A 24776-nucleotide genomic window follows, 5' to 3' on the forward strand; every position below is an offset into this window, starting at 1 on the left:
GCTTGCCCAGTCGCTAAATTCCACGGGTGAGATAATGCCTTCCCGCAGAAGCCGGTCCAGTTCGTGTTCAATCTTTTCCCTCATCACATAAGGCACAGCTCTAGCCTTGTGATGGACCGGTCTAGCATCCTGTGTGATGTAGATTTTAACTTTAGCCGCTTTGAAGGTGCCCACACTTGGCTGAAAGAGATGTCCAAATCGACTTAGAATTGTAGAGCAGGAGGTCCGTTCCTCTGACGACATGGCGTGAACATCATCCCATTTCCAATTTAGTTTTGCCAGCCAGCTTCTCCCCAACAGTGCTGGGAGATCTCCGGGGACAATCCACAGGGGAAGCCGGTTCACCGTCCCTTTATGTGTGACTGAGAGCATGGCGCTGCCAAGGACTGGGACGATTTCTTTGGTATAGGTCCTTAGTTTGGTGTCGACCCTTGTGAGTTTTGGTCTGTTGCGTCTGTGCAGCCACAGCTGTTCAAATTGTTGGATGCTCATGAGAGATTGACTCGCTCCCGTGTCCATTTCAATGTTGACGGGTGTCCCGTTGAGTAGGACCCTCATCATTATTGGAGACGTCTTGTTGTAAGAACAGTGGCCATTGATCGTGTTGACCCGCTGTACTTCGGTGTCCCTGGCACTGTCCCCACCGTCTTCTGGTCCACTTTCCGACCCTTCCGATTCGTATACCAGCCGAGATGCTGTTTTTCTGCACGTGCGGGCCAGCTGCCTGTATAGTTGCAGTTTCTGCAAACGGCATGCTGAAATTGACACCCCCTTGATGAGTGCCGTCCCCCACATCTCCAGCACAGACCGCTTCCATTGTTTCCGAAGGATGAGCTGCATCTAGCTAATCTCTCTTGAGCTTCTCTCAGTTTGTAGTTGATTGCTCGCATTGATGAGGTGTGAATGGCCGTTCATGTGGCCCTTGATGGCTTCTGGTGCCACTGCCTGCTGTTGAAGGCCTGCTCTTCTGCCTTTGTCTGTGTGTGGGGGTAGCGGCTTGTTTCACGCTGTGAACCCCTTGTTCCGATGTTTCGTTAGTTGTCGTACCCGCAGTATAGATCAACCTCGTTTCTTCTTCTCCTGCCAAAAATGTCTGTGCGACCAGTGCTGCTGCCTCTAGGGTCAAGTTCTTGGTCTCTATGAGCTTTCGGAATATGCCTGCATGGCCTATTCCTTCAATAAAAAAGTCTCTCAGTACTTCTCTCCTTAGTTCATCGGAGAACTCACATAAACTAGCCAACCTCCAAAGTTCCGCCCACATGCTCTGGCCCATACAGCGTCTGTAGTTGTAGAACCTGTATCTGGCCATGTGTAGGCTGCTTGTTGGCTTCAGGTGGTCTCTCACCAGTGTGCTCAACTCTTCAAACGACTTGCTTGCTGGTTTCTCGGGTGCCAGCAGGTCCTTCATTAAGGCATATGTTTTCGAGCCACAGCTGGTCAAGAGATGGGCTCTTCTCTTGTCTGCCTTATTGTCGCCCAACCAGTCTTTGGTTACAAAGCTTTGCTGGAGCCTTTCTATAAAGTCCTCCCAATTATCTCCAGCATTGTATTTCTCATCTGAGCCGTTGGTAGCCATTCTGTGGATTCTGTGATCCCGTAACTCGTCGCCACTGTAGTACAGACTTACACGAGACACATGCTGAAGTCAAGGTCACTCAGGACCTGCACCTTTATTTCACAGCTCTCGAATGCCACACTTGCCTGAGACCTGCCTTTATATACCTGTGTGGGACAGGTATGCAGTGTCTCCTGCAAGTGCACCCCTGGTGGTAAGATAAGCTTGTGGTTACAGGTCATATCTAGTTACAGTCATGTATAGCATGGCAAGATACAGTTATGTACAGTAGTGTGAGATACATGACACTCAGGCTGCCGAAGGTTGCACTGGCGCACTGGAGGCGGTGTTGAATCTTGTCGTCAATGTCTGTTCTTGTTGATAAGAGGCTCCCGAGGTAAGGGAAATGGTCCACGTTGTCAGGGCCACGGCATGGATCTTGATTACTGGCTGTGCGGCGAGGACAGGCTGGTGGAGGACCTTTGTCTTAAGGATGTTTAGCGTAAGGCCCATGCTTTCGTACGCCTCAGTAAATGCGTCAACTATGTCCTGGAGTTCAGCCTCTGTATGTACGCAGACGCAGGCGTCGTCCACGTACTGTAGCTCTACGACAGAGGTTGGTGTGGTCTTGGACCTACCCTGGAGACGGCGAAGGTTGAACAGGTTCCCACTGGTTCTGCAGTTTAGTTCCACTCCAGCGGGGAGCTTGTTGACTGTGAGGTAGAGCATGGCAGCGAGGAAGATGGAGAAGAGGGTTGGGGCAATGACGCAGCCTTGCTTGACCCCGGTCCGGACGTGGATTGGGTCTGTAATGCATCTGTTGGTAAGGATCACAGTCTGCATGTCGTCATGGAGCAGGCGGAGGATGGTGACGAACTTTTGGGGACATCCAAAACGGAGGAGGACGCTCCATAGACCCTCGCGGTTGACAGCCTTTGTAAGGTCGAAGAAGGCCATGTACAAGGGCTGGCGCTGTTCCCTGAATTTTTCCTGCAGCTGTTGCGCTGCAAAAATCATGTCCATTGTGCCCCGTAGGGGATGAAATCCCCAGTTATATGCTACCAGTTATATAGGGACTACATTGTGTTTGTTCCGGGAGGAAACCAGGGGTCTATTAGCTGGTTTCACTGCACAATGAACATTCTTATTCTTATCACGAGTCGTGTTATCTGATCTCCCTGTCTGCGCATGTCTCTGCTGCCAAGCTTTTACTAACTGCCTCATTTATTTAATTGTAATGTGTTTGGCAGCTGGAATCTCCACACAGCAGTGAAGATCACGCCACAGGCTTTTCTCTGGCTGTACCTGTGGATCCTTCCCTATTGTCTAAGGCATTCTTTTAATCTGCTTTTGTGTCTTACATTTACCTTACTCAAATCTGGCACCAAGGTTATGGTCTACAGGGCTGTACTGATACCCGCCCTCCTGTGTGGCTCAGAGACGTAGACACCTCAAATCGCTGGAGAAATACCACCAGCGCTGTCTCCGCAAGATCCTGCAAATCCCCTCGGAGGACAGACGCACCGTCAGTGTTCTCGCGCAGGCCAACATCCCCAGCATCGAAGCACTGACCACACTCGACCAGCTCCGTTGGGCAGGCCACATTGTCCGCATGCCCGACACTAAACACCCTAAGCAAGTGCTCTACTCGGAATTCCTACACGGCAAGCGAGTCCCAGGTGGGCAGAGGAAACGTTTCAAGGACACCCTCAAAGCCTCCCCGATAAAGTGCAACATCCCCCACCGTCACCTGGGAGTCTCTGGCCAAAGACCGCCCTAAGTGGAGGAAGAGCATCCGGGAGGGCGCTGAGCACCTCGAGTCTCGTCGCCGAGAGCATGCAGAAATCAAGCGCAGGCAGCGGAAGGAGCGTGCGGCAAACCACCCTCCCTTTCCTTCAAACACTATCTGTCGCACCTGTGACAGAGACTATAATTCCCTTATTGAACTGTTCATTCACCCAAGAACTCACTTTTAGAGTGGAAGCAAGTCTTCCTCGATTTCGAGGGACTGCCTATGATGACCTGTGGATCCTTCCCTTTTGCCTAAGGCATTCTTCGAATCTGCCTTTGTGTCTTATATTTAGTTTACTTGACATCTTTTCCCATCATGCTCTTCACCCACACATTTTTACCCCAACACCACTGCGGGCACTATCTCCTTCAACAATGCCAGCAACAAGGTGTTGGGAGTTTCAACTGATGAGGGCGGGGCGGGGACCTGGGATATGTATTCCAGCCTTGCCTGCCATCCACCGTTTGGGGTACTGCTGGGATGGTGAGCCATTGTCCTCAGCAGGATTCCAAGAGTTCAGCATTGAGCGACTTGCTCGGCGCTCACACGGCTGGGTGGAATATGCTGCCCCATCACCCACACCTGCCGCTACGAACTCGAATGGCTCTCCAGGTCTGGGGCTGTCAGAATCAGCTGTCTGTCACTGTTAATCTTCAGAGGACTAAGTGCCCTTTCCAGCTTCCAGAATGCCGTAAAACCTGGTGTGTAAGGCTGCATCTTCAGATCTGCTTTAATGTCCCCAAACAGCGGAAAAAACGTGTGTTTTTATATAATGTGTCTCTCAGTAATATCTCACAGCACTTCACGTACAATGACTTGCTTTGAAGTACAGTTCATCTTTATAGGCAGTCCCTTGAAATCGAGGAAGACTTGCTTCCATTCTAGAAATGAGTTCTTAGGTGGCTGTACAGTCCAATACGGGAATTACAGTCTCTGTTACAGGTGGGACAAACGGTGGTTGAAGGAAAGGGTGGGTGGGATTGATTTGCTCCACGTTCCTTCCACTGCCTGCGCTTGTTTTCTGCATGCTCTCGGCAACGAGACTCGAGTTGCTCAGCGCGCTCCCGGATGCACTTCCTCCATTTAGGACGGTCTTGGGCCAGGGACTCCCAGGTACCGGTGGGGATGTTGTATTTTATCAAGGAGGCCTTGAGGGTGTCCTTGAAACATTTCCTCTGCCCACCTGGGGCTCGCTTGCCGTGTAGGAGTTCTGAGTAGTGCGCATACTTTGGGAGTCTTGTGTCAGGCATGCGAACAATGTGGCCCGCCCAGTGGAGCTGGTCGTGTGTGGTCAGTGCTTCGATGCTGGGGATGTTGGCGTGGTCGAGGACGCTAACGTTGGTGTGCCTGTCCTCCCAGGGGATTTGCAGGATCTTGTGGAGGCATCGCTGGTGGTATTTCTCCAGCGATTTGAGGTGTCTACTGTACACAATCCACGTCTCTGAGCCATAGAGGAGGGCGGATATCACTACAGCCCTGCAGACCATGAGCTTGATGGCAGATTTGAGGGCTTGATCTTCGAACACTCTTTTCCTCAGTTAGCATTATATTGGTATCACCTTGCACACAGCGAAGAATGTTGCCGGGACTTTGGAGAACTCCCTGCTCGTCTTTGAGTTTTTTGATGAGGTAACGAAGAAGGTTGATGAGGGCAATGCAATTGACGTGGTGCACATGGGCGTCCAAAAGATGTTTGATAGAGTACCACATAATAGGCTTGCCAGTAACGTTGAAGCCCATGGAATAAAAGGGACTGTGACAGTATGGATGCCAAATTGGCTAAGTGACAGGAGACAGAGAGTAGTGGTGAACGGTTGTTTTTCGGACTGGAGGAAGGTATATAGTGGTGTTCCCCTGGGGTCAGTACTAGGAACACAGCTTTCCTTGATATATATTAGCAACTTGGACTTGGGTGTATTTCAAAATTTGCGGCTAACACAAAACTTGGAAGTTTAGCAAACAGTGAGGAGGAGAACCATATGGACTTGAACCCACAACCTTCTGACTCAGAGTTGAGAGGCTGAAACTTTTAATATAATTATATCTTAAAGAAATAATTTGCATTTCTATAGTGCTTTTCATGACCTCAGGATATCCCAAAACACTTTGCAGTCATTGAAGTATTTTTTGAAGTGTAGTCACTGTTGTAATGTAGGAAATACGGAAACCAATTTGCGCACAGCAAGCTCCCACAAACAGCAATGTGATAATGACCAGATCATCTGTTTTTTAATAATGCTCGTTGAGGTATAAATATGGGCCAGGACACCGGGGAGAACTCCCCTGCTCTTCTTCGAAATAGTTGGACCTGTTATATCCACTAGATGGGGCCTCGGTTTGACGTCTCATCTGAAAGATGGCACCCCCTGACAGTACAACACTGGCGTGTCCGTCTGGATTATGGGCTCAAATCTCTGGAGTTTTAAAAAATGTATTCATTCACGGGATGTGGGCGTCGCTGGCATTTATTGACCATCCCTAATTGCCCTTGAGAAGGAGGTGGTGAGCCGCCTTATTGAACCGCTGCAGTCCGTGTGGTGAAGGTGCTCCCACAGTGCTGACTTCGTTGTAGCTGGTTTGTTACATTGAGTGGCTCGCTAAACCATTTCAGACGGCAGTTAAGAGCCAACCACATTGCTGTGGGTCTGGAGTCACAAATCGGGTAACAGTGGGACTTGAACCCATGACAGTCAGACTCAGAGGAAAGTGTGTTACCCACTGAGCCACAGAGGTGACCCCCCGGAGGGTCAGATATGCTGGAATTGTTCCCAACATCACATTGTTACATTCATCCTCTGGATTATCTTTCAGGCATCTTATCTGGATGGAAAGTTTATTTGAGGAGATTCTCAGATAGTGCACCTTTCGAGCTCAGTGGTGTCACGTGTAAGCAATGAGATGCTCCTTCTCGCAGCTATCTTCATGTCATGTGCTGATAAACATAGTTGGAAGGCTGCGTTGAGGAGTTCCACAAACCAGTGTTGCCTCTGGTCAATGAGGTATCAGCTGTGGGTCGCACTCTCGCGACACTCAGGCAGCTGAAGGCACGGCCACAGATGGTTGAGCAGTTATAATCAGGGATGCTCAAGAGGACAGAATTAGAGGAACGCAGACATCTCGCGGGGTTGTGAGGGTGAAAGAGACTACACAGATAGGGAGGAACAAAGCCATGGAGGGATTTGTAAACAAGGATGAGAATTTTGAAATTGAGGCGTTGTTTAAGGGTGAAAATTTTAATATCAAGGTGCTCGGGAACCGGGAGCCAATATAGGTCATCAAGTGAGCGGGACCTAACATGGATTAGGATATGGGCGGAAGAGTATCTTAAATTTATGGAGGCTAGAAGATGGGAGGCCAGCCAGGAAAGCATTGGAATAGTCGAGTCTGGATTACAAACAGCAATCATATAATATACAATCAGTCAATCAGTTTTTTATGGTGGTACTGGTGCTGACTGAGTCACTCAGAGACTCACTTCCTGCGCTTCTTTGAACAGTGTCATCAGGCTTTAACGTCCACTTGCACATGTTGTTGTCATGGCAACTTGTGAGGCAACTGATCTCATTGTGGAGATAAATATAAAGCAAATGCTGGAAATCTGAAATAGAAACGGAAACGCAGAATGGGCTAATCAGCATTTGAAAGAGAAATCTGGGCTAATATTTCAGGTGGAATAATTCATAAGAACTCTGATGCTCAGAACTATGCTAATATTGATGAGCTAATTCCTTATTAAGATATTAAAAACAATACTACCTACAAGAAAAGATTGTATGTTTTTATACATATATATGTGGCGAATACATGATTGTGTAAGCGCTGTAAACTCTTTTTAAAAAATTGATATACTGCTTCTAACACCTGTGGCTCAGCGGGCAGCATTCTCGCCTCTGGGTCAGAAGGTTGTGGGTTTTGGGTCCCATTTCAGGGACTTGAGCACATAAATCTAGGCTGACACTCCCAGTGCAATGCTGAGGGAGTGCTGCACTGTCGGATAAGACGTTAAACCGAGGCCCTGTCTGCTCTCTCAGGTGGACGTAAAAGATCCCACGGCGCTATTTTTAAGTGTCCTGAGGCCAATATTTAATCCCTCAATATAGCAAAAAACAGATTATCTGGTCATTATCACATTGCTGTTTGTTGGAGCTTGCTGTGCGCATTACAACAGTGAGGACACCCTAAAAATACTTCATTGGCTGTAAAACGCTTTGTGACGTCACGAGATGGTGAAAGGCGCTATAGAAATGCAAGTTCTTTTTAAAAGAGGTAGGAAAACGGGCCAAGTGATAAATAAGAACATAAGAATTAGGAACAGGAGTAGGCCATCTAGCCCCTCGAGCCTGCTCCGCCATTCAATAAGATCATGGCTGATCTTATTGCTGGACTCATGGCTGGACTCAGCTCCACTTACCCGCCCTCTCCCCGTAACCCTTAATTACCTTATTGGTTAAAAATCTATCTATCTGTGATTTGAAAACATTCAATGAGCTAGCCTCAACTGCTTCCTTGGGCAGAGAATTCCACAGATTCACAACCCTCTGGGAGAAGAAATTCTTTCTCAACTCGGTTTTAAATTGGCTCCTCCGTATTTTGAGGCTGTGCCCCCTAGTTCTAGATTCCCCTACCAGTGGAAACAACCTCTCTGCCTCTATCTTGTCTATCCCTTTCATTATTTTAAATGTTTCTATAAGATCACTCCTCATCCTTCTGAACTCCAACGAATAAAGACCCAGTCTACTCAATCTATCATCATAAGGTAACCCCCTCATTTCTGGAATCAGCCTAGTGAATCGTCTCTGTACCCCTTCCAAAGCTAGTATATCCTTCCTTAAGTAAGGTGACCAAAACTGCATGCAGTACTCCAGGTGCGGCCTTACCAATACCTTATACAGTTGCAGCAAGACCTCCCTGCTTTTGTACTCCATCCCTCTCGCAATGAAGGCCAACATTCCATTCGCCTTCCTGATTACCTGCTGCACCTGCAAACTAACCTTTTGGGATTCATGCACAAGGAGAGCTGCTGCTTGGGAATCCGTACCTCCACGACCAAGGTTTTAGGTGGCGGTCGGCTGTGGCTGGTGAGGTGACCAGGGTCAGGGACCTGCTCGATGGCGGAGGAGCGGGCTGGATGGTGCCAGACACGCTGGCGCGGCGCCTAAATTCTGCCAACGTCCGCCACGCGGCCGATGCCATCGAGTCGCTAAAAAAGAGCTCTGGGCCCCGACTCCGTTAGGTGCATCGAGGAGGCTCAAGCACGTGGGGAGATCCCGTCCGAACTGACCCCCGTCCGGACGGAATTCATCATCGGCGCCAAACCCCGGAACCTCCCTCGGGGGCCGGCGCCTCACAACTTGAGCCGCCTCGGGGAAATCCCCTCCGTGCCTTTCAGTTCCGCGCGGAGGGGTTTCCTGTACGGGCTGCTCCTGCACACCCTCAACTTTGCCATCCTCGCCGGCCGTCCGGACACGCGGAGGAGGCGGGGGTCCCCGATGGAGGGCACTCTACGCAGGGGTCCTCCCACTATTCATCGGGGACTTGGCCTGGAGGGTGGTGCACGGAGCAGTGCCGTGCAACAAATTTTTAAGCCGGTTCACGGACTCCCAGGCCGCCTGCAATTTCTGCGGTCTGGAAGAGTCCGTGTTCCATGTTTTTATGGAATGCACAAGGTTGCAGCCCCTGTTTTATTATTTGAAGGGGCTGCTCCTGAAATTCTGGCTGCACTTCAGTCCCACTCTCCTGATCTTTGGGCACCCTGTGCGGAGGGGAGCGGGTAGGACCGAAGGCCTCCTCGTAGGACTGCTCCTGGGCACGGCCAAGGGTGCCATCAGCCGGTCCAGGCAGCGGGCGGTCGAGGGGGTCGTTCAACCTGACTGCCTGCCTCTCTTCCGCTCTTACATCCGGTCCAGGGTGTCCTTGGAGATGGAGCACGCGGTGTCCACCGGTACGCTCGCGGCCTTCCGCGAGAGGTGGGCACCGGAGGGACTGGAGTGCATCATCACGCCCGGCAATCAAATTTTAATTTGATTTTACGTTTTAAAGTTTAATTTGTTTTCATTGCCGGTGCTTTTAGTGTCCCCCTCCCCTTTTATAGGGGGCACTGGAAAAATTGGATTTTAGCGCCCCAAAAAAACAAAACAAAAAAAAAAAAAGGGCCTTGAAAATGTCTGCTGTGTCACCCAGGTCGGGTGGCATGGTTTTAATGTTTTATGTTTTTGCAGGTTAACTCAAAAGAGTTTCATGCACAAGGAGAGCCGCTGCTTGGGAATCCGTACCTCCACGACCAAGGTTTTAGGTGGCGGTCGGACGAGAGGGCTGTGGCTGGTGAGGTGACCAGGGTCAGGGACCTGCTCGATGGCGGAGGAGCGGGCTGGATGGCGCCAGACACGCTGGCGCGGCGCCTAAATTCTGCCAACGTCCGCCACGCGGCCGATGCCATCGAGTCGCTAAAAAAGAGCTCTGGGCCCCGACTCCGTTAGGTGCATCGAGGAGGCTCAAGCACGTGGGGAGATCCCGTCCGAACTGACCCCCGTCCGGACGGAATTCCTCATCGGCGCCAAACCCCGGAACCTCCCTCGGGGGCCGGCACCTCACAACTTGAGCCGCCTCGAGGAAATCCCCTCCGTGCCTTTCAGTTCTGCGCGGAGGGGTTTCCTGTACGGGCTGCTCCTGCACACTCTCAACTTTGCCATCCTCGCCTGCCGTCCGGACACGCCATGGCGTACCATCTTGCCGTCCGGAGGAGGCGAGGGTCCCCGATGGAGGGCACTCTACGCGGGAGTCCTCCCAGTATTTATCGGAGACTTGGCCTGGAGGGTGATGCACGGAGCAGTCCCGTGCAATAAATTTTTAAGCCGGTTCACGGGCTCCCAGGCCGCCTGCAATTTCTGCGGTCTGGAAGAGTCCGTGTTCCATGTTTTTATTGAGTGCACGAGGTTGCAGCCCCTGTTTTGTTATTTAAAGGGGCTGCTCCTGAAATTCTGGCTGCACTTCAGTCCCACACTCCTGATCTTCGGGCACCCTGTGCGGAGGGGAGTGGGTAGGTCCGAGGGCCTCCTCGTAGGACTGCTCCTGGGCACGGCCAAGGGTGCCATCAGCCGGTCCAGGCAGCGGTCGGTCGAGGGGGTCGTTCAGCCGGACTGCCTGCCTCTCTTCCGCGCATACATCCGGTCCAGGGTGTCCTTGGAGATGGAGCACGCGGTGTCCACCGGTACGCTCGCGGCCTTCCGCGAGAGGTGGGCTCCGGAGGGACTGGAGTGCATCATCACGCCCGGCAACCAAATTTTAATTTGACTTTATGTTTTTAAGTTAATTTGGTTTAATTGCCGGAGCTTTTAGTGTCCCCCTCCCCTTTTGTGGGGGGCACTTGGAGAAAAAATATGTTTTTGTGCCCAAAAAAACCCCCAAAAAATACCACAAAAAAATAAAAGGGCCTGTAAATGTTTGGTGTTTCCCCCAGATCGGGGGGGCACGGTTTAATGTTTTTTGTTTACTCCCAAAAAGAGTTTCATGCACAAGGACCCCCAGGTCCCTCTGCACCACAGCATGTTGTAATTTCTCCCCATTCAAATAATATTCCCTTTTACTGTTTTTTTCCCCCAAGGTGGATGACCTCACACTTTCCGACATTGTATTCCATCTGCCAAACCTTAGCCCATTCGCTTAACCTATCCAAATCTCCTTGCAGCCTCTCTGAGTCCTCTACACAACCCGCTTTCCCACTAATCTTAGTGTCATCTGCAAATTTTGTTGCACTACACTCTGTCCCCTCTTCTAGGTCATCTATGTATATTGTAAACAGTTGTGGTCCCAGCACTGATCCCTGTGGCACACCACTAACCACTGATTTCCAACCGGAAAAGGACCCATTTATCCCGACTCTCTGCTTTCTGTTCGCCAGCCAATTCTCTATCCATGCTAATACATTGCCACTGACTCCGCGTACCTTTATCTTCTGCAGTAACCTTTTGTGTGGCACCTTATCGAATGCCTTTTGGAAATCTAAATACACCACATCCATCGGTACACCTCTATCCACCATGCTCGTTATATCCTCAAAGAATTCCAGTAAGTTAGTTAAACATGATTTCCCTTTCATGAATCCATGCTGAGTCTGCTTGATTGCACTATTCCTATCCAGATGTCCCGCTATTTCTTCCTTAATGATAGTTTCAAGCATTTTCCCCATTACAGATGTTAAACTAACCGACCTATTGTTACCTGCCCCCTTTTTTAAACAGAGGCGTTACATTAGCTGCTTTCCAATCCGCTAGTACCTCCCCAGAGTCCAGAGAATTTTGGTAGATTTTAACTAATGCATCTGCTATAACTTCCGCCATCTCTTTTAATACCCTGGGATGCATTTCATCAGGACCAGGGGACTTGTCTACCTTCAGTCCCATTAGTCTGTTCAGCACTAGCCCCCTAGTGATAGTGATTGTCTCAAGGTCCTCCCTTCCCACATTCCTGTGACCTGCAAATTTTGGCATTGTTTTTGTGTCTTCCACTGTGAAGACGGAAGCAAAATAATTGTTTAAGGTCTCAGCCATTTCCACATTTCCCATTATTAAATCCCTCTTTTCATCTTCTAAGGGACCAACATTTACTTTAGTCACTCTTTTCCGTTTTATATATCTGTAAAAGCTTTTACTATCTGTTTTTATGTTTTGCGCAAGTTTACCTTCGTAATCTATCTTCCCTGTCTTTATTGTTTTTTTAGTCATTCTTTGCTGTTGCTTAAAATTTTCCCAATCCTCTAGTTTCCCACTAACTTTGGCCACCTTATACGCATTGGTTTTTGATTTGATACTTTCCTTTATTTCCTTGGTTATCCACGGCTGGTTATCTCTTCTCTTGCCGCCCTTCTTTTTCACTGGAATATATTTTTGTTGCGCACTATGAAAGAGCTCCTTAAAAATCCTCCACTATTCCTGAATTGTGCCACCGTTTAGTCCTTGTTTCCAGTCTACTTTAGCCAACTCTGCCCTCATCCCACTGTAGTCCCCTTTGTTTAAGCATAGTACGCTCGTTTCTGACACAACTTCCTCATCCTCAATCTGTATTACAAATTCAACCATATTGTGATCACTCATTCCGAAAGGATCTTTTACTAGGAGATCGTTTATATTCCTGTCTCATTACACAGGACCAGATCTAAGATGGCTTGCTCCCTTGTAGGTTCTGTTACATACTGTTCTAAGAAACAATCCCGTATGCATTCTATGAATTCCTCCTCCAGGCTACCCAGTGCGATTTGATTTGACCAATCGATATGTAGGTTAAAATCCCCCATGACTACTGCCGTTCCTTTTTCACATGCCTCCATTATTCCCTTGATTATTGCCCGCCCCACCGTGAAGTTATTATTTGGGGGCCTATAAACTATGCCGACCAGTGACTTTTTCCCCTTACTATCTCTAATCTCCACTACAACTGATCTGAAAACTACAACTCCCAGGAGGTACTGCGCATGCACAGCAACGCGCACCGAGCACCGAGCACCAGTTGATTGCAAACATTAACTTCTGATTAAAAAATTAAATAAAACCTGCTGCAATGTTTCAGTGTCGAACTTGTGTTAACCCTGCACACAACAAAGTAAAATAATATGTTGTGCTAGGTGGCCTTCAGGTGAAAGGTCAGAGGGCAAAGAATGAGCGCGGGAAGGATTGTCGGACGGTCTCTCGTGTCGGCGCGGGGTGTTTGAACCTGAGGCGGAGTAACGGCAACAATTACAGACACCACATCGCCGTCAGCCATGGACCTGAGCGAGCTGCACCGCGACAACAGCGGCAGCTGCCGGCTGCTATCGGCCATTCCCGACGCCTGTCGGAGCAGCGAGTGCAGCCTGGGCATCGATGAGGCGGGCCGGGGGCCGGTGCTGGGTGAGCGAGGGCCCCCCCCAGGGGGCAGGGAATGAGTGAGGGGCCCCCCAGGAGGAGCAAGGGGCCCCCCAAGGGGGCAGGGAATGAGTGAGGGGCCCCCCAGGAGGAGCAAGGGGCCCCCCAAGGGGGCAGGGAATGAGTGAGGGGGCCCCCCCCAGGGGGCGGGGAATGAGTGAGGGGCCCCCCCCCCCAGGGGACGGGGAATGAGTGAGGGGGCCCCCCGCACCAGGGTGTGAGCTGCCCCACCCCCCCCCCCCCCCCCAGATGGAGGGAGGGAGTGAGTGTCCCAAGGGGAGTGTGTGGGGGTAGAAGAGGGAGTGAGGGCCCAGGGGGTGGGAGTGAGGGGCCAGTGTTGAGTGAGTAAGTCCCTTGGCTCACTCACGACTGAAGCATGTTGAGGGATGGTGGATATTAGACTCGTGATTAACCCCGTCCCCTCCCCTCCCAACCTTGAACCCCTTCTAACCTCCGCCTTCCAACCCTCCACCGTCCACACCACCTCCCCCCCCCCCCCCAATTCTGTTGTCCAGAGTGACCCAGGTCTCACTTTGCTGAAGGGACTATCCGATGCCTCCCGCTGCCCAGTGCTGCACACTGCCAAACCACTTCCTTGTTTAGTGAACCACCTTCCCCTGACATCCTCCCCCATTCCCACTTGTACTGTGGAAACGATCCTGTCCTTGCCAACCATGAATATGTAGAGCCAATTATTCTGTGCAACACATTCTACATGCATCTGGAAGTACTTTGCAATATAAAGCAAGAAAGAACTTGCATTTATATAGTGCTTTATTGCATCCTCAGAATATTCCAAAGTGCTTCAGGTCCCATGAATTACTGTTGCACAGTTGCTGTTATGTAGGCATTTGTATAGCACAGCAAATGAGATGAATGACCAGTTCGGTGTTGATTGAGGGACTCATTGACCAGGACATCAGGAGAACTGCTCTTCTTCAAATGTTGCCCTGGGATCTGTTACATCCACTCACACAATCTCGGTTTAACACCTCGTCTGAAAGACAGCGCGTCTAATAATGCTGCACTCCCCTCAGTGGTGCACTGAAGCATTGGCTTAGATCATGTGTTCAAATGCAGGACTGGGGCTTGAACCCGCAACCTTCGTACTTAAAGCTAGGACCCACTGAGCCAAGCTGACCTGTCGTAGGCTATAACCCAAAAACGTGTGTGTGAACTTTTTTTTTGATTCAATAAAAACCATATTTGTAAACACAAAAGTAACCCATTTTGATGTTTGTCACTCTAAAAACATACATAACAAAAATGTAGTCACTAAGTATTTTTAAATAAATATTTGAATCAGTATTGGACACATCCTGTGGTGATAATTTGTTGCAAGCTACTTCCTCGTGTCACTTGTTTTGCATGAGAAACATAAACATGGTTAAAAGTAGCAAGCTGGAAGGGGATAGTAGAGTGGCATTTATTCTTTGCTCGGATGCTTCTGTATGTATTTTTGTCACCATTAGGTTGGCTGTGGGAATTCTAGGGATTTCTCCCACACTTATGACAATGATGCTTATCCTCGCATCCATAGCAATGGTGAAAACCCTCCTTTAAAATCCTCTGGCCTCTTTATCTTAACAGAGGGCTGTTGTAACGGCTAGGACTGCCAGCATAGCCCTGCTTCCATTTCATTCTTTCACAGTGCCAGCTGTGGTTCAGTGGGTAGCACTCTTTCCTCTGAGTCAGAAGGTTGCGGGTTCAAGTCTGCTCCTGAGACTTGAACACAAAAATCTAGACTGACAGTGCAGTGCTGAGGTACCGTCTTTCGGATGAATCGTCAAACCAAGGACCCGTCTCAAGCGGACATAAAAGATCCCACAGCACTGTTTGGAAGAAGAGCAGGGGAGTTATCCCCAGTGTCCTGGCCAATATTTATCCCTCAATCAACAGAACAAAAACAGATTTTCGGGTCATTATCACATGGCTGTTTGTGGGAGCTTGCTATGTGCAAATTGGCTGTCGCATTTCCCACGTTACAACAGTGACTATACTCCAAAAGTACTTCATTGGCTGTAAAGCGCTTTATGACATCCTGAAGTCGTGAAAGGCGCTATAGAAATGCAAATCTTTTCTTTCGCCTTCCTGCAGGAGAAGGCAAATACACTACAATCTCTTGTATGGAAGGTTGACAAGCCAGTGTTACGTGAATCATTTACCTGATGGCATTCTGTGTCTATAACCTTCCAATTTACCTCCGTTTCTGAACCAACTGCAATCCCCCATGTATTACTGAATGGCACCCCCATTTTAAGTTAGGTGTACACTTTCGCATCATTTGTTACTTTGTATGAACCGACTAAATTTATATACAGCACAGGATCAGGCCATTCGGCCCAACCAGTCCATGCCGGCATTTATGCTCCACTTGAGCCTCCTCCTGTCTTTCCTCATCTAAATCTATCTGCATAACTCTCTCTTCCCTTCTCCCTCATATGCTTATCTAGCCACCCCCCCCCCCCCCCCACCTTAAATGCATCTATACTGTTTGCTTCAACTAGTCTCTGTGGCCGCGAGTTCTACATTCTCACCACTCGGAGTAAAGAAGTATCTGAATTCCCTATTGGATTTCTTGGGGACTATCATATATTGATGGCCTCTAGTTATGCTCTAACCCCACAAGTGGAAACATTCTGTGTCTGCTCTGTCAAAACCTTTCATAATTTTAAAGACCTCTATTAGGTCACCCCTCAGCCATTTTTCAAGTGAAAAGAGACCCAGCCTGTTCATCCCTTCCTGATATGTATACACTTGCATATCTGGTATCATCCTTGTAAATCCAAGTCAATTTAAGTGTTAACCGTAATCTTCAGTGGCAGCACCCGCTTTCTGGTCATGTCCAGTAATGTATAATTCACCATCAGCCTGCAGAACATAGTTTTAAAATTATTTACAACACTGTTTCCAGTGGCACAAAACTTCCTGTACTGCAACATGGATTGGCACTGAATTAGCGCTCTCTGAGACCATAGGTTGATGTAATTGGGAAATGGAGATATCTGGTGTTAGTAGGTTTGAGGGGTAAGGTAGGGCAGAGTAGAGGAAATTTTACTGTGTAGCTAGATATGCATGTCTTGGGAGTGCTTGATGTTGACGGTGTGTTTCTTTCCCCAGTGCTGATGTGTCTTGCTATGATTAGGCCAAAAAAACTCCTTTCCCTCTCCCACCCCTGAAAATAAATAGCATTTTCCCCACCACAAACTGCGTTCCCGAATCATCCCTCTTCCTAGCATCAATCTGAGGGTGAACAAGACTGTTTGCAATCTCTGTGTCATATTTGACCCTGAAATGAGTTTCCAGCCAATATCCGCGGCATAACTAAAACCGCCTTTTTCCACCTCCGTAACATCGCCCACCTCCGCCCCTGCCTCAGCTCTTCTGCTGCTGAAACCTGCATTTATGCCTTTGTTACCTCTAGACTTGACTACTCCAACTCACTCCTGGCCGGCCTCCCACATTCTACACTACGTAAACTTGAGGTCATCCAAATGTCAGCAGCCCGTGTACTAACTTGCACCAAGTCACGATCACCCATCACCTCTGCTTTCTGACCTATATTGGCTCCTGGCTAAACAAGACCTCGATTTTCAAAATTCTCATCCTTGTTTACAAATCACTCCATGGTCTTGCCCCTCCCTATCTCTCTCATCTTTTTCAGCCTCACAATCCCAATGCTGTCTATGCTCCTCTAATTATAATCCCTCATTATAACTGCTCAACCATCGGTGGCCGTGCCTTCAGCTGTTTGGGCCCTAAACCGCCCCACCTCTCTTTCCTCCTTTTTAAGACGCTCCTTAAAACCTACCGCTTTAAACAAGCTTTTGATCAGCTGCCTTAATTTCTTCTTTTGTGCCTCGGTGTCAAATTTATCTGTTTTGTCTTGTAACTCTGTTGTGAAAGCGCCTTGGAATGTTTTACTACGTTAAAGGCGCTATATAAATGGCTGAAGAGCTCCTCCCAGAGTCACAATGCGGATTCCGTCCACTAAGGGGTACAACGGACATGATCTTCACCATGCGACAACAAGAGAAATGTAGAGAACAGCACCAACCCTTGTACATGGCCTTCTTTGACCTCACAAAAGGTCTTTTACACTGTCAACCGTGAGGGATTATGGAGCGGTGTCCTCTGTTTCGGCTACCCTCAAAAGTTTGTCGCCATCCTCCGCCTGCTCCACGATGATATGCAAGCTGTGATCCTGACTAATGGATTCATCACAGACCCAATCCACGTCTGGACCGGGGTCAAGCAAGGCTGTGTTATCGCACTAACGCTCTTTTCGTTCTTCCTTGCTGCAATGCTGCATCTCACCCTTAGCAAGCTCCCCGTTGGATTGGGGCTAAATTATAGAACATGGGAATTTGTTCAATCTTCGCTGCCTCCAGGCCAGATCCAAGGCCGTCCCATCCTCTGTCATTGACCTACAGTACGTAGACGACGCTTGCGTCTGTACACACTCGGAGGCCAAACTCCAAGCCATCGTTAACACCGTCACCAAGGCGTACGAACGCATAGGCCTTACGCTAAACTTCCATAAGACAAAGGTCCTGTACCAACCTGACCCCACCACGCAGCATTGCCCCCCCCCCCCCCCCCCCATTATCAAAATCCACGACACGAGGCCTTGGACAACATGGATCATTTTCCATACCTCGGGAGCCTACTGTCAGTAAGAGCAGACATTGACGACGAGGTCCAATACCACCTTCAGTGTGCCAGCGCAGCCTTCAGTCGCCTGAGGAAGAGAGTATTTGAAGACCAGAACCTCAAATTCGGCACCAAGCTTATGGTCTACAGGGCAGTAGTGATACCCGTCCTTCTATATGCCCCACCTGTGACAGAGACTGTAGGTCCAACATTGGACTCTTCGGTCACCTGAAAAATCACTTTTAGTGTGGAAGCAAGTCATCCTCGACTTCGAGGGACTGCCTATGATGATAAATAAAAAGTTATGATTGACAGTCATACCTTTATGGTATGGGTACAATGTCGCTGGAAATCATTTTGGAAAGGGGCTTCTGACTTCAAAATAAATACTTGTTGCTTTTTGCTTGTTTCAACCTCTTAGCTTTTGTAGAAAATAACTTCAGTTGTACTCTGCTCAAAATACATTTTACAAAGTTAGCAGTTCAGCATATGACAAGTCACAAGTTTGTTTGGTGGAATCCTAATAAGATCTACTCTCATTTTGTTGAAAAACAAGATTTGGATTAGTGGTTAAACTGCATCAGAGTAGATTGGGATGTCTTTAAAAAGTGATTTATACCAGATTTGCTCACGAGATTCATTCCTGAGTTTTTCAGTGACTTATCTGTTTATGTACTTGGCACAAAGAATTGCTTCTGGAGAAATAACACTGCAAGTTGCTAATTCTCATTTGGTAATCTTCATGTTCAGTGGCTCAGAACTTGCGGTCCCGATGACGGCAAACTGGCAGCGTTTACTGAGTTAGACAGAAAGAATATACTTACATTTCTATAGCGCCTTCCACGATGATGTGCAGAAGCCACTCGAGCTATACTCTCCCAGATGACTCTTGTCATTTTAATCTCTGTCATGTAATCTCTCAGTGCCATATCATTTTTTTTTATTTGTTCATTGCTGGCAAGGCTGGCATTCATTGCCCATCCCTAATTGCCCTAGAGAAGGTGGTGGTGAGCTGCCTTCTTGAACTGCTGCAGTCCGTGTGGGCTGTATGTACTTTTTTGTAGCGGTTTGGTACAACTGAGTGGCTTGCTAGGACATTTCAGAGGGGCAGTTGAGAGTCCAACCACATTGCTGTGGGTCTTGAGTCACACATAGGATCAGGACCAGGTAAGGGCGGCAGATTTCCTTCCCTAAAGGACATTAGTGAACCAGATGGGTTTTTATGACAATCTGGCAGTTTCATGGTCATCATTACTGATACTAGCTTTTTTAATTCCAGATTTATTTAATGAACTGAATATAAATTCCCCAGCTGCCATGGTGGGATTTGAACGCGTGTCTCCAGATCATTTGTCCAGGCTTCTGGATCATTAGTCCAGTAACATAACCACTCTGCTACGTAACCTATAATAATGAAGTCCAACGTAGTAATTTAGAACTGTGGGGAATCTAGAACTGGGGGAAATGTAGAACTAGGGGGCATAGTTTCAGAATAAGGGGTCGCCCATTTAGAACTGAGATGAGGAATTTCTTCTGAGGTTCGTGAATCTGTGAATTCTCTGTCCCAGAGAGCTGTGCAGACTGGGTCATTGAATATATTTAAGGTGGAGATAGACAGATTTTTGAATGATAAGGTGGGGGGGGGCGGGGGTTGAAGGGTTATGGGGAGCGGGCAGGGAAGTGCAGCTGAGCCCAAGATCAGATCAACCATGATCTTATTAAATGGCAGAGTAGGCTCGAGGGGCCAAATAGCTTACTCCTGCTCTTATTTCTTAAGTCCCTATCTGTCCTCAATTTCACACACTGACTTTTACACCTATGTTCAGTGGCAGGAACTGTTATGCCTAACGCTTATTGTTTTCCTGTGTTTCCAGGGCCAATGGTTTACGGAATCTGTTTTTGCCCGCTGTCTAAGCAACAGCAGCTCGAGGAGCTCAAGGTCGCAGGTATGGAAGTCAAAACATCTTTTGAAAAAGTCAAAATGCTACTGATAACGCCATCAAGCTGCTGAATGGCACCAAAACCCAAACAAGCAAGTCTTCAGCGATATGAGCAGTTAGATCTTTGCTCTATATCATGGGGCCTTGGTATCATTAATGGAGACTCCACTGCTCACTCCTGGCCCCAGGGGCCTGCAGCTTTTTGTAGTGGTGCTTCTGATTATTCAACAAAGTTTGGAAGATGTCTGAAACTAATTTACAATCTATTGTGAATTTTATATCGAATGTATGTGTTTGGTATCGGTGACAAACTGCTATTTACAGAAGCACTGTTCCCTACTGTCTTGTCTGCACCTGTGCCAGGGATGGAAAAAGAGTTTTAAGAGTCACTAACTATTTTGTATTTAATTTTTCCCCTCCACATTATCCATGTGAGCTTTTATGCTTTTCTTACCAAGAAAGTAAAAAAGAAAGACTTGGATTTATATCGCACCTTTCATGCCCACCGGATGTCCAAAGCGCTTTACACCCAATGAAGTACTTTTGAAGTGTAGTCACTGTTGTAATGTGGGAAATGCTGCAGCCAATTTGCACACAGCAAGCTCCCATGAAGAGCAATGCGATAATCACCAGATAATCTATTTTAGTGATGTTGATTGAGGGACAAATATTGGCCAGGACACTGGGGAGAACTTCCCTGCTCTTCTTCGAAATAGTGCCGCAGGAGCTTTTACATCCACCTGATGGTGCCTCGGTTTAACGTTTCATCCGAAAGACGGCACCTCTGACAGTGCAGCACTCCCTCAGTACTGCACTGGAAGTGATGTGTGGGTTGTTTCCAAAACAACAACTTGTATTTATATAGTGCCTTTAACGTAGCAAAACGTCCGAAGGCGCTTCACAGTATTATTAGACAAAAAAAAAGACTCCTTTATCAAACTGGCAGGCTGCTCTGGGTACGGGTGTAACATTCCATTCTGATTTTCTTTCCCTCCCAAAGAGTGATGTCATAATCTTGGTGGCTCCTTGCTCAGTGTGGTTGAGATTGGGGATGGAGCGGAAATCGAACTTGTGTGATTTTTAACTTTCCTAAAATTAATTTTTCGGAACTAAACTCGAGGAATGAGGTTGTTGTAACTCCTGGATGCATATATCTGCCTCACTCTGTTGAAATCAAGAATTGTCACACCATCTCTTAATTTATTCTTAAGAGCTCACAGTTTCCAATCCTTTTACAATATCCAGTCTTTTAAAACCCAAGCCATGTAATCGCGACTTTCTGATTAATCTCTTATCTTTTCAACCTTTAATGGTGTTCTGCTCTTTAAGCCCTTCATCTTGGTTTCACAGATCTTTTTTGAAAAAAATCTATAGTAGTCACTCGTGCCTTCTTGGGAAAGACCTCCCTCAAGTCATCCAACCCACATCAGAGCATCATTGTGTGGGAGAAGAACAGAAAATGCTGGAAATCTCAGCAGGTCAGGCAGCATCTGTGGAGAGAGAACCAGTTAATGTTTCAGGTAGGTGACCCTTCGTCAGAACTGGTGAAGAGACATCGACCTGAAATGTTAACTCTCTTTCTCTCTCCACAGATGCCGACTGACCTGAGATTTCCAGCATTTTCTGTTCTTATTTCAGATTCCAGCATCCGCAGTATTTTGCTTTTGTATCATTGGGCCCAAGTTTTGGCCTCAGTTGCTCCTAATTTTTTGGAGCAACTGGTGTAGAACGGAGTATCTTAGAAATTCAAATTCTCGGCATTTAATTTGCTCCAGTTCTAGTCAGTTAGAACAGTTTCACTTTGGAACAGAATTTATTTTTCAAAAGGGGGCGTGTCCCGCCACTTACGCCTGTTTTCAAAGTTTCGGCAGTGAAAACTTACTCCAAACTAACTTAGAATGGAGTAAGTGAAGATTTTTGTACGCTCGAAAAAACCTTGTCTACACTTTAGAAAATCAGGCGTAGGTTACAAATTAGGCGTAGGGAACGAGGTGGGAGGGAGGGAGGGGGGGGAAGGGAAGTCATTAAATTTTACAATCAATCCTTAGTTATACTTACACAAATATTATACAAATAAATCCAACCTGAATAAAAATTTATAAGCAAAGAAAAGATTAAATAAACCATGTTCCTACCTGTGTGAAAGTGCTTCAGGCAGGCCTTTCATGTTGGAGACAGGCAGGGGTGTGCCGTCAGTGTCTCGACGGCAACCCCAACAACGGCAGCAAGCAGCCTTCGAGCTGAGCTGCTGTGCTGCAGGCAGGCCTTCATTCTCTTAGTGGCTGGCCGGCAGCCGAAGGATCAACACCGGAGGCATGCAGCTTTTCAAGGGGGCTGAGGCCATTCGGCCATGGGATAGGAGCGGCGTCAGTGGCTGGCTGGCAGCCGAAGGATCAACTTTTCAAGGGGGTTGAGGCCATTCGGCCACGCTTAAGGGGCGGTGTCAGTGGCTCGATGGCAGCCGAGTCCTTTTAAAAATGGCCGAGTGCCAATGTTTGATTGACACTGCGCGTGCGCGCATGCTCCAACGCGCACGCGCAGGGTTGCCGGCACCACTTGGCTCATTTAAATTGGACCCAACCCCCACTACTTACAGAATCGGCGCGAGTGTTTGGCTCCGCCCCCCGCTGTGAAGGGCGCACCGCGCCAAGCTGAGATCGAGCTCCGAGGAGCCGGAGAATATCGAAGTTTTTTTCTAGAGCACTTTTAAGCGCGAAGAACAGGCGTCCAGCTCGGAGGTGCGCCGTTTTCGGCGCGGGCCGAAACTTGGGGTCATGTGTGGGAATTGCAAGCATGCCCTGTGTTTTCCCAGCGTTTGGCATGCTGATGGCCTACTGATGCCACCATGCTGTTTGGTTTAAATTTTTGTTGTTGTTGCCCATACCCCATGACCAGTAAATTTTAGCTGTTGGACTTGATGCAGATGTCAACGTGTTAGTTTAATTTCCCTTTTCTGTTCTCTTGCAGACTCCAAGACACTAACAGAGCTGGAGAGAGAGAAGCTGTTTGCTAAACTAAACGAATCAAAAGATTTTATTGGTTGGGCCCTGCAGGTCCTTTCGCCCAATATAATCTCAACTAGCATGCAGCAAAGGTACTTCTCAGCATGTTAACTTTACGGAAGGAATACACTGAGGCACATTCTTGCTGGAATAAGATGAAGGCAGCAGGCTTTGAACACATGTTGCAATGGATTGATGGTGCCAGTTCTGAGGGGGCTTGACGGGGTAGATGCAGAGAGGATGTTTCTCCTCATGGGGGTATCTAGAACTAGGGGCATAGTCTCAGAATAAGGGATCGCCCATTTAAAACAGAGATGAGGAGGAATTTCTTCTCAGAGGGTTGGAATCTTTGGAATTCTCTGACCAAGAGAGCTGTGGAGGCTGGGTCATTGAATATATTTAGGGTGGAGATAGACAGATTTTTGAATGATAAGGTGGGGGGTGGGGGAGTGCAGATTTTTGAATGAGAAGAGAGTCGAGGGTTCTGGGGAGCGGGCAGGGAAGTGGAGTTGAGCCCAAGATCAAATCAGCCGTGATCTTATTGAATGGTGGAGCAGGCTCGAGGGGCCAAATGGCCGATTTCTGCTATTTCATATGTTCACCCTGTAGACTGAAGCTATTGTAATAAAGTTACAATAGGTAGAACTTGCCACTGAAGGTTCTGAATACCCTCTTCCCCCTTCCCCCTTTCTCCCCCCCCCCCCCCCCCCCTCCACCAACCACCTCCAGTGAATGTCCCATCCGGTTCTTTTGCCAACAGCCTGGAATTTTAAATGATTAATTGGGATTCGGCCTTATTTCATATTTTAAACCACTTGGCAGTTCTGCCGTTCGGGTTTGCCCCACTCCTGAGAGTTGTTAAGTTTCAGCTAGGTTTCAGCGAAGCCAGATGGCCATTTAATAGTGATTTTAGATTTATAGAAACTTGCAGTACAGGAGGTGGCCATTCGACCCGTTGTGCCTGCGGTGGCTCTTTTTGTCCATAACCCTGTGAGTTCCTCATCCTCAAGTAGCTGTCCAACTCCATTTTAAAATTATTTATGGTAGAGCATTCCAGATCCTGACGAGACTCTGACTGGAATAAAATCTAGAGGAGAGATGAGGAGAATGTTTTCAATGATTTTGAATCTATGGCCTCTAGTTATTGTAGCAAGGTTTATGCAATGGGTGAAAGTTTTCCCTTTCTGCCGTTCCCAATCATCATTAGAGTCCCTCGAATCGAGGATGACTTGCTTCCACGTCAAAAAGTTCACAGGTGTTTCAATAATGGACCTAAAATTCCAGGTCCCAAACTACATGTTGAAGGGTGGAAGATGCCTGTGCGTGGATTTTTTTTAACGTGGGGTGGCCGTTGCACACCAGCCACCACACGGCTTGACACAGCTAGGTCTTGGTCCAGTAGCAAGGATTACCCAAGACGACTGGAGACCAGCTCTGCTGCATAGACCTAGTGCGCACACATATCGCAGTTTGGGCTGGCCCGTGCTGTCCCTGGGCCCTCGCCTCTTCTGGGCCTCGAACTCACGCCTCTCCTGGGCTCCGATCACGTCCCTCTACAATCTCTCGCCGCTCCTTCGCCCCGACCTCGCCGCTTCTGCTGTACCTGCCCACGCTCCAATCACTGACTTGGACCTTGATGACGTCACTCTTCACTGCTTGTTGCTCTCCTGCTCCAGCACATGCTGCTCCCTGGAGTGGTATGCCTCCATGCTGCTCCTTCCGCTCTCCAAGGAAGGCAGCATTCTGCCACGTGTTGAGCCTGCTCCGAGGTTGAAACCGCTAGTTGCTGACCATGTCTGACTCTCTCCTTGTTCCCAAAATAGAACCAAATGCAACCTGAACACGTTGTCTCATGATGCTGCCATCGGACTCATCCAGTATGCGTTGGACAGTGGTGTCCAAGTGAAAGAGGTGAGTTGCAGAAATGTTCTGCAGACA

The 24776-nt window shown here is 48.1% G+C and overlaps 1 protein-coding gene across 3 annotated transcripts in view; it reads left to right on the forward strand.

The window, feature by feature from the left end:
• The first annotated feature begins 12999 nt into the window (after positions 1-12999).
• Positions 13000-24776, forward strand: part of rnaseh2a (ribonuclease H2, subunit A) — an 85125-nt gene continuing 73348 nt past the window's right edge. For 2 of the 3 annotated variants that reach the window (XM_070867292.1, XM_070867291.1), the window contains exons 1-4: positions 13000-13228; positions 19771-19842; positions 22804-22930; positions 24662-24749. In XM_070867292.1, coding sequence (XP_070723393.1) covers positions 13102-13228; positions 19771-19842; positions 22804-22930; positions 24662-24749 — 414 coding nt within the window. In that variant the 5' untranslated portion in view covers positions 13000-13101. Of the gene's footprint in view, positions 13229-19770; positions 19843-21186; positions 21357-22803; positions 22931-24661; positions 24750-24776 lie in introns of those variants that run through there. The other variant, XM_070867293.1, reaches the window with a different exon arrangement.

Source organism: Pristiophorus japonicus, chromosome 24 (genome assembly GCF_044704955.1).
Source record: "Pristiophorus japonicus isolate sPriJap1 chromosome 24, sPriJap1.hap1, whole genome shotgun sequence".
Taxonomy (NCBI): Eukaryota; Metazoa; Chordata; class Chondrichthyes; family Pristiophoridae; genus Pristiophorus; species Pristiophorus japonicus.